At 38.5% G+C, this 17,022-nt stretch overlaps 1 protein-coding gene across 1 annotated transcript in view; it reads left to right on the top strand.

The window, feature by feature from the left end:
- Positions 1 to 156: 156 nt before the first annotated feature.
- The window catches only part of NHLRC2 (NHL repeat containing 2), a 50,894-nt gene continuing 34,028 nt past the window's right edge, over positions 157 to 17,022 (top strand). Inside the window, exons 1-3 of the mRNA XM_006183494.3 lie at positions 157 to 535; positions 3,409 to 3,561; positions 16,435 to 16,890. Of these exons, the coding sequence (XP_006183556.1) occupies positions 358 to 535; positions 3,409 to 3,561; positions 16,435 to 16,890 (787 nt within the window). The 5' untranslated portion in view covers positions 157 to 357. The remainder of the gene's footprint in view (positions 536 to 3,408; positions 3,562 to 16,434; positions 16,891 to 17,022) is intronic.

The raw sequence follows: 17,022 nt of genomic DNA, 5'->3' as shown, positions 1-17,022 counted from the left end.
AAAACCCCGCTGATTTCCAAAGTGAAGGTTAGGGGAATGGTTCTCTTAGCGCTTCTGGAACGCTGGCCCGGAGGCCTTTTTCCGTGTTGAATCTGGCGCTCTGAATGTCCAGGCTCGGCTGTGGCGATAGGATTTAGAAGGGCGGGGTGGTTTGGGACGGCACTTGAATTACGTGCCTGGGAATTGCGTCGACTTGTACTTTAGCGCTTGAAAAAGGGCTGTTAACGTGGAGAGCGGGTGGTGGAGAGTGAGGCGAATGTGCCGTCTTGAAACCGAAGGACAGTAAGCGCTTCCTCTGTCCCTAAACGAGACGGTCCCGCGGCCTCGGCGGCCGCCCCTGGCCCGTCCGGGGGGAACATGGCGGCGCCCGGAGCCCGGAGCTGCAGCCTCTCGGGCCTGCTCCCGGCTCAGACCTCGCTGGAGTACGCCCTGCTCGACGCCGTCACCCAGGAGGAGAAGGACAGGCTGGTCTACCAGTATCTGCAGAAGGTGGACGGCTGGCAGCAGGACTTGTCAGTGCCCGAGTTTCCGGAAGGTGAGGGGCTGGCTTCGGGGTGGGGAGCCCCTCCCGGAACCACCCCCCCCTTCCTCGGGGTCGGCGCCGTGCCCTGAAGCGGTGGGCCAGGCGTTTCGCCCAGCCGAGCCTCTGTCCCGAAGCGGCGGCGGACTGCGGGCTTGTGGAGGGCGTGGGCCTGTATCTTCGTCTCGGTATCCTCTATCGGCCCGAGCCTTTTGTTAACTAGTAGACGTTCCCTGAACGTTTAGTGGCCCCGGCTAGCCATGATTCCGGTGTCTTTGCCACCCGGTCCGTTCAGTCTGGGTGCCCAGCATCGATCGTCATCTTAAGGCATCCTCCCAGCTAACATTATTCATCACTTCTTATGTGCCACACGCAGTCCTAAACACTTCAACGGTATTACCTTATTTGATCTTCTCTGAAGGCTATAGAGGTGCTCTTACTGGTCTTATTTTACAGTTGGGAAACTGAGGCACGGGGACAGGGAGTTTAAGTCATTTGACTAGGGCCTCACCACTACTAGAGTCGAATTTTACAGAACCCCCCCTAGATCGGCCACATTCCTCCGTTCAAAGTCGGGAAACTTGTCATTTAAAAAATCTGAATCAATTATCGCCTATCTGTAGGGTTTGTTTCCCAGCTCTGTGAATGCTTGGAGCCCGAGGGAACTGATATTGCCAGCAGTGCTCTTTGTGAAGCACATCTTGCTATGATAAATGAGACCGAACTTAACCTTCTTTGGTTGGGACTGGCATTGTTTTGCCCGGTGGTGCTGGCGTGTCTCCTGGCATGACACTGAAACCACATGTATAGTTAATTGGTTGGATGTGGCAGGGCTCAGTATCTCATGGGAGGTATACTGGAACCTTGCCTCTGACGAAAGTCACGTGTCTTTCCAAGCCTTTTGCTCCCACCTTCAAAAGTGCTTTTTGTTGTTGTTATTAATTATATGCTGGATTTGAATTACTGTGAAATTCTGTCGGAAGAATTGGGTGCATGAATGCTTATCCCATCAAAGAAACTTTAGAGGTTTATATAAATGTGTGCATTTTTAAAAAAACTTTGTAAGAAGTTAGTTGCGTAGTAGACTCTCATAAATGAGCCGGCCACCAGCTAAGACTGGGGCCAGTGGTTTTATTTTCTTGTTTGTATTTACAGTGAGTGCATTTATTACCATGAGATTTGATCTTTGTGACATACATAATATAACAAAATATTCAGGCTTCACATTTGACACAGTCAAATTTTATGCTGGGCCTGATTAATGAGGACAGAATACTAGATACGAGTTTTTTCTTGGTTTGTTTATTAGTTACTGTAATCAAAAAGTCATAAACATAACTCTGTCTCAAAAACACTGTGCTTTGTTCATTTCTTAAAAGAAGTATGTTTTATGGGAAACTGTGGTATAATGGGTGGATTCAGTGGTATAATGGGTGGATTCAGACAGACCTGGAATTAAATCCCAGTTATTTCATTTGTTAGTTGTGTGATTTTTCAGCAAGTTACTTCTTCAAGCGTTACTTTTCTCTCACTTATTAAATGGAACCAGTATTTATTTACCTTTCAGGTTTGTTACGCAGATAGAGGTAATATATCTAAAGTCCTTGCTTCATAGGCAAGCTCAGTAAATGTTAGCAGCTTTAAAAATTATATTCATTCTAATTATTGTTATTATAAGGTTCATTATTATGATTAAGTCTGAAAAGCACCTAGCACAATAACTGACATCTAATACTTTCCCCATCCCCAATCTGTCACGCTTGACTATTTACAGAAAATAAATTTAAAAGACAAATTCATAAATACTTTAAAATTAGGATATGTAATATACATTAAGTAATTTGAGGTTTTATATGGTCACTTGATCTGGCATACCATTAACACTTTATTAAAATGTATGATTAAGACCTAACTATACCCTAAAAGCTCACTCAGTTGGACTAATTTGCCAAAATACTAGTTTGAGGTGCAGATTTTTTTTTTTAAGTTTTGTTTTGAGTAACTCCAGTTACTGTTATTAGTTATTTGCCCTTATTACTCAGTTGTCCCACCCAACTTTGGCTTTCAGTTTCTGTAAAATATTTCCAAATATTTGCTTTAAGGTATAATTTACAATTTTAGTAGCTGCATTTATTTACTTATAAGCAACAAACTATTATATTTGTTTTCTTAAATTGGTTAAATAGACATGCTGTACGTTTAATCTACTTTTGTTAGTTTAACAAAACCTTTTTCATAGTGCATAGTTAAAATTGTAAATCATGGTAAAGTAATTATAAATTCTGATTTACAAAAGTACAGATTAATGAGATTCTATTTTTCTTTTCTTTGGAGGGAAGGGAACATGCTCTTCATCAATTTTAATGTTGCTTCCATGCAATCTATAATAGTAATAGTGTGTTTTGCTTAACTTTGTATTTAAAATATGTTGTATTTAAGGTCTCATTCAAATCCAGAGCATTTCAGCTCTTTTGTGAAATTGGCTTACACATTTTATATGTTTATGCTTATATTTTAACACTGTTCCTTTTTGATACTTAGTTTATTCTTAAGGTTGACCTTCATTCTCAATAGCCCATTTGTACCAAATTGTGTACTTAGGTCCTTTTAATATTTGGTATTTCCACTCATTTTTACCTAAATATGTTGATCTTACTTCCTTTCACACACAGGCTATTGTACTATTTCTGAAAGAATTTAGTGGCTTTTTTTTCCCGCTGTATTTGCAGACTGCCTAATAATAGTAGCTTTTCCGTCTCTTACCTCCCCATCCCCTTCCTGCCCCTCCCTTCCTTAGAAATAATAATGGTTCACATTTTAGTGGTAAGATTTAGATATATTATCTTTATCTTTTCCTTTAATCATAATTTCTTCTGTATAAATTTCAGGATTAGAATGGCTGAACACAGAAGAATCTATTTCTGTCTACAAGGACCTGTGTGGAAAAGTGGTCATTCTTGATTTCTTCACCTACTGCTGCATAAACTGTATTCACGTGTTGCCTGATCTGCACGCATTAGAACACACATACTCTGATAAAGGTATGTGCCCTTCATTTGGTTTCTAACAGACTGTCCTGGCGTAGTCACTGGAAGAGTAGCTGACTCATTTGCTCATAGCATAAACATTTGGCTAGACTTCAGTGATTCTAAAAGTAATTTCTAATCTACGAATTAAGGACTCCATGTACCTTTTCATGAGGAGTTAACCTTAGCGAGAGGTGGTTGCTTTCCTAAAGAACCATCATTTGGTATATGGTTTTTCTCTCAGGATAAGGACGTAATTTATTTTTTTCATGATCAAGTATTTTTTAAAGGTCATTTTGGATATCTGGACTTACCTAAATTTGTTCTATGAAAAAAAGGAATAATGAATTTGTGACTAACTTTATACTCTTCTCGCTATGATAAAAAGGTTCAGCGTTCTTGTTAGAAAATATGATTAGGCTTCCTTTCTTTTCGAATGACATAAACTACAGTGGAATGCAAAATATTATAACAGATACTTTTTCTTTGACCCTGCTTTATTTAAAAATTACTTGTAAAGGTTAATGTTTTCCAAAGCACACTAGGAATTCCTCTTTTATGGTATTACAAATTCAGAAAATGTAAGAGATTATACTTAGTTTTTTTTTTAGAATGTTGACTTTTTTCAGATTTTTTTTTCTTGTTTACTTCTTTCTAAAAAGAGAGCATATGGGGTGAATGAAACTAAAAGTTCTACTTAATTATGTTTAAATTTATTGAAACTGTCCTCTTGGAATGACCAAAAAGGTGGGGGGTCACTGATCTTGTGAGAGTGAAGCTGAGAATGGAGTATACATGTACAAAAATGAAGGCTATCCTGAAACTTAGTTTAAAAAAAAAAGGAGTGCTGGAAAAAATCTTCAGTGCAAGTGAAGCTTTGGATGCTTTTAGATTGTAATGGGCTTCATCCTGCAATTGCCTATCAATGAGATTTGTCAAGAGCTCAAATATTCCCAGTAGCAAAGTCATGTTTTCAAAAATTCACCTGTATTTAAGAACTATGAGTATTTCTTAAGCTCCTAGGTTTTGGATGCTTGTGTGTCTTGTTCAAGTCCATGTAAACAAGTATATTTTTTGAGTGTATATTACGTGCAGCGTACTCTAACTGCTTAGGAAATACGTAACAAAATTGAATTAATGCATTATGGAACATGGGGAAAGGAGTAACTCATTTTGGCCTGGAAGCTTTGGAAAATATTTCTCAGAGAAGGAGACAGTTAAGCTGGAACTTGAAAAACTGAGCAGGAGTGCAGCTGGAAATGAAAATGGGGCTGGGGGGACACTCCTGGCTGAGGAAGTGACAGGTAAACAAGCAGGGAAGCACAGAAGAGGAGGTTTGGGGAAGGGTGAATAGTTCAGGGTGGCAGGACTGTAGGGACTCCCGGGAAAAGCGTAAGAAGGAGGTAGATGAGGTTCAGTCACGTTGTGAAGGGCTTTGTGTAACATTCTTATAGTGAGGTTAATGGACTTTTTCATGCATTGAAGATACAGAGATGTTTGAGGTTGTTTTTAATTTATTTGCTTAACAGGGTAACAATAAGATTTGTGTTTCAGAAAGGCACTTACAGACTGGGTTAAAAATCTCAAAGTTAATCATTTCCATACTTCAGATCACCCCTAGCAGACTGATTAACTTCATTGGTTAACACCATTACTATGTCATAATTCTGAATGTGTCTGAAGCAATGCTGTTTACGTTCTTGAAGAGACATTCAGCAGTCTATTGTTTTAATTTATTTTTAAGTTTTTTCAGCACCCTGTTTTAATTCCATGGAATATTCAGTTCATTTTATCAGTAAGCCAGAAATGCTCAGCTGAGGAAGTGCTTTTTAATTCAAAAACCATCTGAAAGAGGCCCAGTTTAATCCTCAGACCTCCCTTGGTAAAACAGTTTTTAAAGTCAGGTTTGTAATGGTGACCAGTATCACGTTCAGAATAGGATAAGAGAAATTATGCCAAATGCCAAAGATCTAAAGCAAAAAGTAAAAAAGATACTTAAAGTAATGAATGGTTCTGATGTTCAGACATTTTTTAAGAATGTGGCTGGGCCCAAAGATGGTTATTAATTCATAATGATTTAACATATATTTGTATTAGACTGACAGATACCTCAATGTTTTTTTTTTTTTTTTCCTTTTCTACTTGAGGGCTTCTGATTTTAACCTCCTTATGCTGGATGCCTTAACGATGTATTATAGTATAATACCCAAATTTAGCACAATGACTGTTATCTAAGGAAAAGCACTCTTGTTTTATAAGAAACTCTTACTAGGAAAACTTGACATATTTCTAAATGTGTTGATAGGTGAATGGCAATATATGATTAAATCAGAATTTAAAAAACCTAAATGCCATAATACGACAAAGTAAACGCTGGTACTCTCATTGCCTAGTATATGCTATTTTTCTCTTTGAAATTTTATTAAATATTAGAAGAATACATGTCTAATTTTTATAGTGAAACTAAACATTTGAATGAGTCAATACACGATTTCACTCTGTGTCAGGGTTCCCCAGACTACCCCCAGGTTGATGATTCTTTAGGAGGACTCATGGGATTCAGCATTTAGGTATACTCCTGGCTACAATTTATTACAACAAAATACCACAAAGCAGAATCAGCCAAGGGAAAAGATGCATGGGGCTGAATTGAGGGGAGACAGGAGCAAGCTTCCAGGGTCCTCTCAGTGGAGTCACACAAGTTGTGCTTAATTCCCCAAGCAAGGAGTTGTTTCCGCATGTTTGAGGTGTTACCCACCAAGGAACCTCATTAGAGACAGCACCCAAAGTTTTTATTGGGCGCCGGCCACGTGAGCAGCTTCTGCCTGGTGCCATGTACCGAAATTCCAGACTCCCAGAAGGAAAGCGAGTGTTCAGCATAAATCAGATTATTTGTGCAGACATTGAAGGCGTTGTGAGCTACTCTTCCCAGCCTGGGAACGATGAGAGGAGCACCCCTGAAATCCAGGCAAGGCCAGCCCTGTAAGCAGGCCTTTGAAAGAACAGCAGCCAGGCCTTCTATGTTAAAATAACTCTTTTCTGCGCACACTTCGTATTTTCTTTTTACAGCAGTCCATATGTTTATTATTCTTTGTTCTTAAATTTGTTAAAGTAGAATGAAAATATTGGTCGATAAACAGCGTACTTTCAGAGTGTTTAACGTAGATGCAGGGTAATGTCAGTTCTTGAAATTTAAAAAAAAATCAAATTTGCTTTTAGTCTCTGCTTCGATTTCTTGTTCAATGATTTTGATTTTTTTCACTTCGTTTCCATTGCTTTTAGTATCAAACCTAGAGTCCTGTCCCTCCATGCCCTTCTCCGTGCGCTTCTCCTCTTCCAGCCTCCCTGCCTGCCGTCAGGTTCTCCTGTCACTGTTCCTCGTGCTTTAAGGCCCTGACATGTGTTCCCTCCACCAGCAATGAGCCCCGCATTCTTTCTTTCCCAGTAAAGTCCTGCTTGTTGTAGATCTCAGAATGTCTCAGTTTACTATTTTTGTACATCTAAAACTCCTTGGGTGTTTTTAATTATTTCATTGAACTAGGTTATCATACACTGGCTGTGATTGTCCTTCCTGCTCTAGACTGCAGCGTGGATGTGTTATGTATACAACTATGTACAGTTGTATCTGTGTGTGTATACGTCTCTGAAAAATGAGACCTTTGAAGTTTTTAAAATGATTTTTAAAAGTTATTTTATTACTCATATTTTTTATTACTAATATTACTAATATTTTAGAAGCTGTTACTCTTTTTATTTGGTTTCACCTTCCCTCATTCCCTTTCTTCTTCCCCCTTCTCTTTTCTTTCTTCCTTCTTCCTCTTTTCCTTCCATATTTTATTTTAAGTGCAGTAGTTTTGATCCGTGTGTTGGCAAAAGATCAGTAAAGGGAAGAATCTTTTACATCCTACTTTTTCTTGTGTATGATTAACAGAATAAGCGAAATATTTTAAGAAAAATCTCTGTATACTTACTTTAAGGCTGTTGACACTGAAAAAATGGAATGTGTAGTTACTTGGCAGTTGTCCTTGTATGTAGCTCAATATAGATATTCTATTTAGACAATATGATATGGTTTATATATTGTACAAATACATAACTTTCTTCAGTATCTATGTCCTGTTGATTCATTCATTTCATACTGTGTACTAGGCACTGTGCTGGTGAATAATAAAACATGTATGGTCCCTAAATAATTGATGGGAATTACAGTCTAATTGGGGAAACTTATAATCAAATAACCATACAAATATTTTTATAATTTCTGAAGGAAAATTACAGAGTGCTATGAAAACATATAATGGGGTTTACTCTAATCTGGAAGAATTAAAGAAGGCTTTTTTAAGAGTGAAAATTGAGCTTGAGATCTAAAAGACAGGTCTGACTTTAGTACGTAAGAATATTCCAGGTGGAGAGACAGTATGTGTCAAGACTTTAAAGTAAGAGGAAGAATGACATTCTTGAGGAATTGAAGAAAGGCCTGGTTGCCACAACATCCTGGGTGGGGTGGTGGAGGAGGCAGGGAAGAAGGGTGTAGAAGATGCTGGAGAGACCAGATGTGGTTTTTGTATGTAGAACAATGGAAGGTCTGGGAAGGATTTTCTACCAGAGGGTGACATGATCAGATTTGTGTTTTTTAAAGATCAGTTCCTCTCCTAGGTGGGTAATTAATTAGCGGAGAAGAATGGATCTGTGACAAGGCTGTTGTGCTCCCTGTGAGACATCACAACAGCTTGAAGCTAGTTAGAGATGATAAGACCAATAGGTTGATCGTGGACTAACTGTGTGTGACAAGAGAGGGCTGGTTGGTTATTACAAAGATATGCTAGGTAGGTTTTTGGCTTGAAAAATTGGACCAATGATGGTGCCCTTCAGTGACAGGAAACACTGTAGGAAGAACAGGTTTGGAGGGGAAGTGTGCGAGTTTAGTTTGAAGTATCTTTGAGACTTCAACTTCATTCTCCATCTGACTTCCGTTGCTTTTAAGGATAAAGAGCTCAGTCCTTATTATGACTTATGAGACTGACCCTATCTGTATGTTTATTATCATTTTGCCCAAGGCTCCCCTTTTTTCTCTGTGTTCAGTCACTTCTTCAGTCTCAGCCATGCCCCGCACCCCCCACCCCGGCCCCTTTGTCATGTGTTGTTTTCTCTCCCTGGAATCTCCTTCCTTGCTCTCTTCACCTAGTTAGCATCTTCTCATCGTTAAGATCTTGCCTCAGTTATCACTTTTTCCAATAAGTGTTGGGGTATATTGATCACAAGGAAAAAAATTATCTTTTGATGTAATATATGATGATATCTGTATATATATGATGTGTACATATTACATATATAAAATATATTTGGACTTAACTCATGGATTTTTATTTAATTCGTTGTTATAAATTATCACTGTCATTTTTTATTTTGATTTTCAAATTGTCCCCATTTGACTAATGAGATCCCCCTTGAGCTATCACTTGTGTCCTTTTGACATGTCCTTCTCATTCTCTGACCAATTCTCGCCACTACAAAATGTTTCCAGGTCATCTTCTACTTTCCCAGCCCCATCCCTGAATCAGCCATTTCTCCAAGGAGCTCTGATTCCTTTCAGTATTGAATGTTGGGAATGGTTTTGCAGAACCAAGATCTGAGCAACAGATGTGCTGTTGCTACTGAGGGAGGAGGGTTGGGTCTTTGCTTCCAGTCCCTCTCAACTAATTTAAAAATTACATAAGCTAGTCCATCCCATCCCCCCATCAGGATATGTTATTCATATGAAGTGCAGCTAGATTCATTTGTTTCTGCTTGTATTTTTAGGGCCCCTTTCCCCATTTTTGTTTTATTTGTTTTCAAGTATGCAAAATTATAACATAGTCTGAGAGTCAAAACTATTCAGAAAGCATAGTTTCATCCACCTGTCTCTTCTGCCTCTTCCTACCTTCTCATTTTTTCTGTCCCATTCTTTCTTTTTCTTTTTAAAAAGTTTCTTCTTTTTTTTTTAATGTAAAAAGTGACATGCTATTGACATTTTTGTGTACTTTGCTTTTTTTATTTAACAGTTTTCCAGGCAGTCACTCCATATCAGTTTATAGAGAACTTCCTAGATAATTTTAATAGCTGCATAATGCTTCGTGTGTGTGAGTGTGTGTGTACCTTAATTTATTCAGCCACTCTTCTATCCTATGTATTGGCCCTTACCTTGTTTCTGATATTTAGCAGTTACAGTGAATAATCTTGTGGATACATTTTTGTATTGCTGGTAATATATCTTAAGGGTAAATTCCTAGAAGTGGGATGGCTGGGTCAAAGTTAAATGCGTTTGTAATGTAACATGGATATTGCCATGTTACGTACGATTTTGCCTTCTTACTAGCAGTGCATGAGTGTCTCTTTCCCTGTTGCCACTCCAATAAAATGTGTTGACATGCTTTTAAATTTTTACTAATCTAGAATATGAGAAATGGTATCTTGGTGTAGTTTTAAATTGCATTTTAGTGTGGAGTTGAACAGCTCTTTTCATATGTTTATGGTTATTTATTGTAAAAGGGGTTTTGTCTACTATTATATCCTCCAGGTGGTTATTATGTAGGTATATAAAGGCTATTGATTTTGCTATATTGACTTTCTATTCTACTAGTTCCTGAGTCTTTTATTATTTGGGTTTGTCTTATAATTGATTCTCTGGAGTTTCCCTAACATATTATCCTATTATCTGCAAAGAAAATTTCCAGTTCTTTTGTCTCTAACTGATTTCTCTTGGCTAATTTTGTTGTCTAATAACATCTTTACAACTCATTGCTAAATAGTGGAAACAGTGGGCATTTCTACCCTGTTCCTTATCTTACTGGAAAACTTCTAGTTTTCCTCCATTAAGTAAGAGGTTGGTTTTAAGACTTAGTTATATTTATTTAATCATTTAACAAATTATCAAAGTAAAAAATAAAATTATATCTCAATAAACTCGGTGTTAAAAATAAGAATCTACCTCTGCTACTTCTGGGTTTGGAGGACACTGGTGGCTACCTAATTCTGACTCTCCCAGTTTGTCTTCCCCCTCCCCAGGCATAAAAACAGCAGGGAGAGTAGATAAAACCACACCTGATGCTATGTTCAGCAACACTAGGAGACAGAGAATATCATGGCCTTCAAATTACCTGTAAGTTGAGAAATAAACTTAACTCCATTAAAGATCCTGCTGCTACTAGCCTGCAGGCGCTGAGAACAGGAATGGGGGAGGCTTAAAGACTCCATGGAAAAAATAAAGTGGTTCAAAGGACTTGGGCAAAACGCAGAGTAACCCCCTTCCCTGCAGAAAGAGAAGCTCCAACACTAAGTGCAAAATACTGAACACATGTTTGGATATACTAGAACATAGTGCCAACTCTTAAAAAAGAGTGTGAGACTGGGAACAGAGGCCTCAGAGAAGCTGGAAACGAATGTGGTTTCCCTTGGAGATAGTCTACTGAAGGGAAAGAGGAAAATAAGATGGAAAGGTTAAGGATGCTGCAGAAACAAAAGAGAAAATACATGTTAACCCCTCCTTCCAACAGTGCTATCTGAAAATGAAACTGCACAGAAAAAGGGAACACTCAAACTAGGAGCTCTGTCCAAAGAATGATTAGGATTATTAAAAAACAGATCACATCTCTATAAAATTGTAAAAAACTGAAAATATGATTCAAAGTTGAAATGCTGGTGAAAATTCTCAGTCAGAAAGTTGAAAAAAAAAAAAACTAACACAGTCCTATGTATCGAATTACATATCCTCTAAAACTATTTAGGAATAATGAAAAAACAGCTTGAATCATAAATTTAAAAACTAAGAACAGAAATGGACCGAGAAAAAAAATGTGTTGATTGAACTCAGAAAAGAAATAGAAGGAAAATGTCAGGATTATATTACAAATGAAGACTAAATTACAAGGTGCCCAAGGAATAATAATTTCACACAAAAATGTTATAAGGAGCATTGAACTAAAGCAGGCGTATAAAAACAGTCTTAGAAACTGAAAAGGAGCTAAAAAAAAAGTAAAAAGGGTTCGAGAGGAAATGATTGAATTGGAAGACAAGTAGAGGAGGTTCAACATAAGACTACTTGGAGACTAAAAAAGAAAATCAGAAGAACTGACCAGAACTCATACCTAAAATTAGAACCCAAGAAAACATTCCAGAAATAAAAGGAACCTTAAATCTACATATTGAAAGGGCCTACCAGATAAATTGACCCAGAACAGCCTAAGAAATATCCCAGTAAAACTATTACACTTTAAAGATGTTTTAAGAAAAAGTCCTCACGAAAAGATGACTTCCAAAGACACGTAAATTAGACTGGACAGACTTCTCCCACGTAACAGTGGAGCAACATTTCCAAGATTCTTAAAGTACAAACCAAGGATTTTTATATCCAAGCAGCTGCCTTTCAAGAATCAATCAGGGTTATAGGAAGACAGTTTTGAATGTCCAGGAACTCAGAGAACGCTGTGCATGTGTGCCCTTCCTTTCTAGTGAACCTGCCTGAGGAAGATTCTAACCAGATGTGACTAAGGAGACTCCAGATGGATGAATGAAGACAATGAAGGCTTCATACATATATTTGTAGAGCCAAGACCAACAAGGATGTGGAGTTTTGATGTATCAGTCAGAATTTGATGAGAGAAAAAAAGACCACTAGGAGTAATGAGAAATAATAAGGATTTGTTGAAGTCACTTGATTAATTGATGTTGACTAGTTGATGTAATTTTGGGAGCTGCTTAACTAGTCTACATATGGCTGTTGCTTCTGTGTCAAGTGCTCAACTTGCTGTCAGCAGGTCAGGCAGTTGAAAAGGAAAGATGGATATGAAATAGGGGAGAACATGGGCAAACTACAAGCTGCATGCATGAACTAAAACCATAAGTATGAACTGGAATCCATGTAAGCTTCCAGCTTAAATAATGAAGTGACCAGAAGAATAAGTTGGTTCCCTTCATCATGGAACTAAAACCTCGCTTGGCCCAGGAGTTGGAAAGCTGACAGTGGAGATCTGGCAGGAATTGGTACAGCTACGGGACCCAGCTGCTGCCCTACAACCAGCAAGGTGAGCCAGCAGACAAGCTGTAGGTGTGTGAACTGCTGTAGCAGGTAGGGCCCTGCACCAGCCTGCCCAGCAAGAGAGGACATGGCTGCTGCTTCCTTTTACACCTTCTAGTTCTCTCGCAGAGTAGCTCCTGGTCCAGGATAACCCAGAACTGGGCAGGGAATAGAATAATGGAAAACAGTTCCAACTTAGTTACATTGACAAAATACAAGTCCATCGCCCAAGGGTAAAAGAATAATACGAAGTCAGGTATTCTGACAAAATTAAAAAGAATGTAACTAAAGAGAGATGAAAAGAAAAAGGAGAGGGGAAATAGAAGACTATTGATTATTACATAGGCAATAAGTGGTAGTTAAAGGATACTATTTAAAAATGATAGACCAGATAGTAAAAGATTATGAAAAGATGAGATTAATACTTTTATAATACGATAAAAAGTGACAGTCAAGCTGGAACCTGTCACTGCGCACCCCCAACCATGAGGAAACCAGGAGGTTCTCCCTCCACGTGCCCCAAAGATGGAGAGCTAGGTCCATCAGGAAGCAACCCACTGACCAGACAGACTGCCACCCACACCCTCATTTCCCAGGACCCTGCCAGGACCCGGACACCCCAGCACCCCAGAGCCGCCTGGGGTCAGGGCGGGGGTCTTCCTGACAGAGCTGCAAGGACACACAGGTGCAGGAGAGACAGCCCTGCACAGGACTCTGCCAGCACCAGACCCTGGGACCACGCATATGGAACCCACACTGAGCATGCTGCCCACCAGCCTGGCAGGACTCGCATCTCCCCGGGAGTGTCTGCAGAAGGGCATCGGACTTTGGCAGCAGATGGTTACTGCTCTGACTGTACATATGGAGGATGACAATTTCAGGCTAAGCACAAGATTCCTGTAATATTGACCTGTTACATCACCATCAACCAATCAAAAGAAGGTCACACACCCTGCAGCACTCCCCCAAATTTTGCCTTTGAAAACTTCTCCCCTAAAACCATGGGTGAGTTCAGGTTTTTCGAGCATAAGCCACCTGTTTTCCTTGCTCAGCCCTGCAATAAACCTTCTCTGCTCCCTCCAGCCAAAAAAGGGAAACTGGGCACCCCAAATAGAGAAACATAGTCAGTGTAATATAATATACACAGTAATTGCAATATAGAATAATATGAAAGAATTGAGATCAGACATACCAGTTGCATCAATAAATGTGATTAAGCTTAACTTTCCTACTGAAAGAAAACATCCATCAATTCCTGTTTATCTTCTGTTTTCTTTATTTTTTTAAATCAAGAATAAATGTTTAATTTTGTGTTTGTTTTTTTTTATTTTGTACCTCATGAATTCCTGGCTTATCTTTATCATTCACTCTCTTGTGCTTTCTTTTGATTTAGTCTGTTCTTTTCCTAAAAATTTTTTAAGTGGGAAACTTATTCATGTATTTTAATTTTTATTGATAAAAATGTTTAAGGCTATGAATGAAGGATGTAAATTTTCTTCTGTCAATACATGAACTATATCCCATAAATTATGATACACAGTATTTTCATTTTTTTTTTAAGAAATTCTGTAATCTTGACTTTTGTTTCACCTTTTACTCAAGTTGATAAATAGAGGGTTTTTAAATTTTTAAGAAAGGAGGGAAGTAATAGAAAATATATACGTTTGGTCTCTGCCCTGGGTTTCTGGCACAGGACTCCTAAATCCCTTGTCATTTCTCAAGTGGTAAGAGCACTAGGAACATCTTTTGTCCTCATGTTTGGTTTCTGACCCCAGTTCCTGACAGAGTTCCTAGATTCCTCAGAATTTCCTGGGCGGTAGGATTGTCTTTTGTCCCAGAGTGATCCTTGGTGGGCTGCTGGATGGGGCTAGTCACCAGAAAGACCAAGCCGTGATTAGAAACTTGGAATGTTCATCCCTCCCCTCCACCCCCCATTCTCCAGAGAGGAGAAGGGGGTTGGAAATGGAGGTATCGGTCGATCACACCTCCTTGGTGAAGCCTCCATAAAAATCCCAGAGGTAGAGACTTCAAAGCACTTTTATGTTGGTGAGTACATGGAGGTGCTAGGATACTGTAAGGCTTTGAGAGGGCATGGAAGCACTGTTCCCCTTCCCACATACCTTGCCTTGTATTATCTCTACCATCTGGATGTTCATTTGTATATTTTATCATACTCTTACAATAAACTGGTAAACGTAACTGTTTCTCTTGAGTTCTGTGAGCTGTTCTAGCAAATAATCAAGTCCAAGGGAAGGGTCATGGGAATCTCTGATTTGTAGCCAAGGTGGACGGAAGTGTGGGTAGCTTGGGGAGACCTACTGCTTGGTATTGGTGTCTGAAGTGGGAGGGCAGTCTAGTGAGTGACTGCCCTTAACCAGTGACATCTGTGTTAACTGGCTAGTGTCAGAATTGTTGGACACCCACCTGGTGTCACTGTTGCTTAGTGTGGGGAAGAGAACCCACACGTATGGTGTCAGCAGTGTTGTGAGCGTGGTGTTAGTGTAAGAGTGTACACAGTCTTTCCCACTCCTCCCCACCGCCCTGTTACCTAATCTCCAAGTAACCACTCACCACTGTTGTCTTCTTTCTGCAGCTGCTTTCAAGATGTTTGTGGGTTTTTTTCTTTAATCTTTGGTTTTCAGGCCTTTTTGATGTGTGTAGATATGATTTTCTTTCAATTTATCTTACTTGGGGTGTGCTAACCTTCTTGAATTCTGTGGATTTATGTCTTTAACCAAATTTTGGAAGTTTGGGTTTTATTTAGATATTTTTTTCTGCCTCAGTCTGGCTCCTCTCCTTCTAGGACTCCAGTTCCATGTATAGTAGATTTTTTAAAACTGTTCCACTGGTTCCCTGGGCCCATCATCAGTGCAAAGCCATGAAAGAGGAAACAAAACAAAATAAAACTGGAAACTCGCCCTCATGTAATTTGCTTTTCCAAGTTTTGACCCCTGTCTAAAAATCTGCCTCCTTTTGTTTTCTTTTCTCAGTCCTCAGTCCTGTTTGTGTGTATATATGTGTTTTGGCTTAGAGTTAATAGTTGTAACGGAAGGATGGGGTGTAAGGTAATTGCACCTCCCAATTTGTGTGGTTTTATTTTTTCTTCATGCTGGTTTGTATCGTTTTTAATGGGTATGTTGGGAGATTCTGATTTACATAACTATTACTACCTCTGCTACCTTGGCAGTTGATAGTGAGTTTTTTCTCTGAATCTGGCTTAACACTTCTTACTTTTTTTCCTATATTATCTTCTCAACGTACTATATTGATTAACTAAAATAAATATGTTGTTTTTTGTTTTCAGCAGTTCTGCTATCTACAGTAAGATTTGTTCTAAGAACTATATAATAGGAATTTTAAGTAAATCAAAGAACTTATGGAAATATTTTGTTTATTTTCATTCTGTTGATCTGTAATGTAGTTAGGTCAGAAAAATTTAAGACGATAATGTGACAATAAGTAACCACAAAAAGCAGTCATAGTCACTGTGAATTTCAGAGGGGCTTACAACAGGTGGAAAAAAATTTACAAAATTTCAACATCTTTCTAAAAGCTTTATCTAGGTAAAGGGCACGGAGAGTTTTAACCTTGAAATAGCCACCTGATTTTGATCATATGTGTTTTATGCAGTTGTCAAGATTGAACTGAAATTTAAATGTTAGTGTTTTATACATGTGTTTAAATGCAGTTGAAAACATCAATTTAGTTCTATCTTTTCCCTTTTTTTTTTTATCTCTGACTGTTACATTTATTAGTGACCCAAAGCCTAATGTGTGGATGGTGATACTTAAACTTTAATCCTTCGTGGTGTTTAACTTGTAATTTTTTCCATTTAGATGGTCTTCTGATTGTTGGTGTTCACTCAGCTAAGTTTCCAAATGAAAAAGTCGTGGATAACATTAAGAGTGCTGTTCTTCGATACAACATCACCCACCCTGTGGTTAATGATGCAGATGCCAGCCTTTGGCAAGAACTAGAAGTCTCCTGCTGGCCAACTCTGATCATACTTGGACCTCGTGGAAACATGTTATTTTCTTTGATTGGAGAGGGACATAAAGATAAATTATTTTTATATACTTCAATAGCTTTAAAGTATTACAAAGACAGAGGACAGATCAGAGATAATAAAATTGGAATCAAACTCTATAAGGATTCTTTGCCACCTTCACCATTGCTGTTTCCTGGCAAAGTAACAGTAGACCATGTTTCCAATAGATTGGTAATAGCGGACACTGGACATCATAGAATTTTGGTCGTCTGGAAGAATGGACAAATTCAGTACAGCATTGGAGGTAAAGTTTACATCTAATTATGATACATAATGTATTTTACAGTAAAAAAAAAAAGTCAAGGAAATGAATTAAAATTGAAATTTGTAAGTAAGAACTAATTACAGAAAGGCACTATACATTGGCTTTTAACTT

Source organism: Camelus ferus, chromosome 11 (assembly GCF_009834535.1).
Source record: "Camelus ferus isolate YT-003-E chromosome 11, BCGSAC_Cfer_1.0, whole genome shotgun sequence".
NCBI lineage: Eukaryota > Metazoa > Chordata > Mammalia > Artiodactyla > Camelidae > Camelus > Camelus ferus.
The sequence above is the reverse complement of the archived record's forward strand: the minus strand, read 5'-3'. Positions and strand labels throughout refer to the sequence as shown.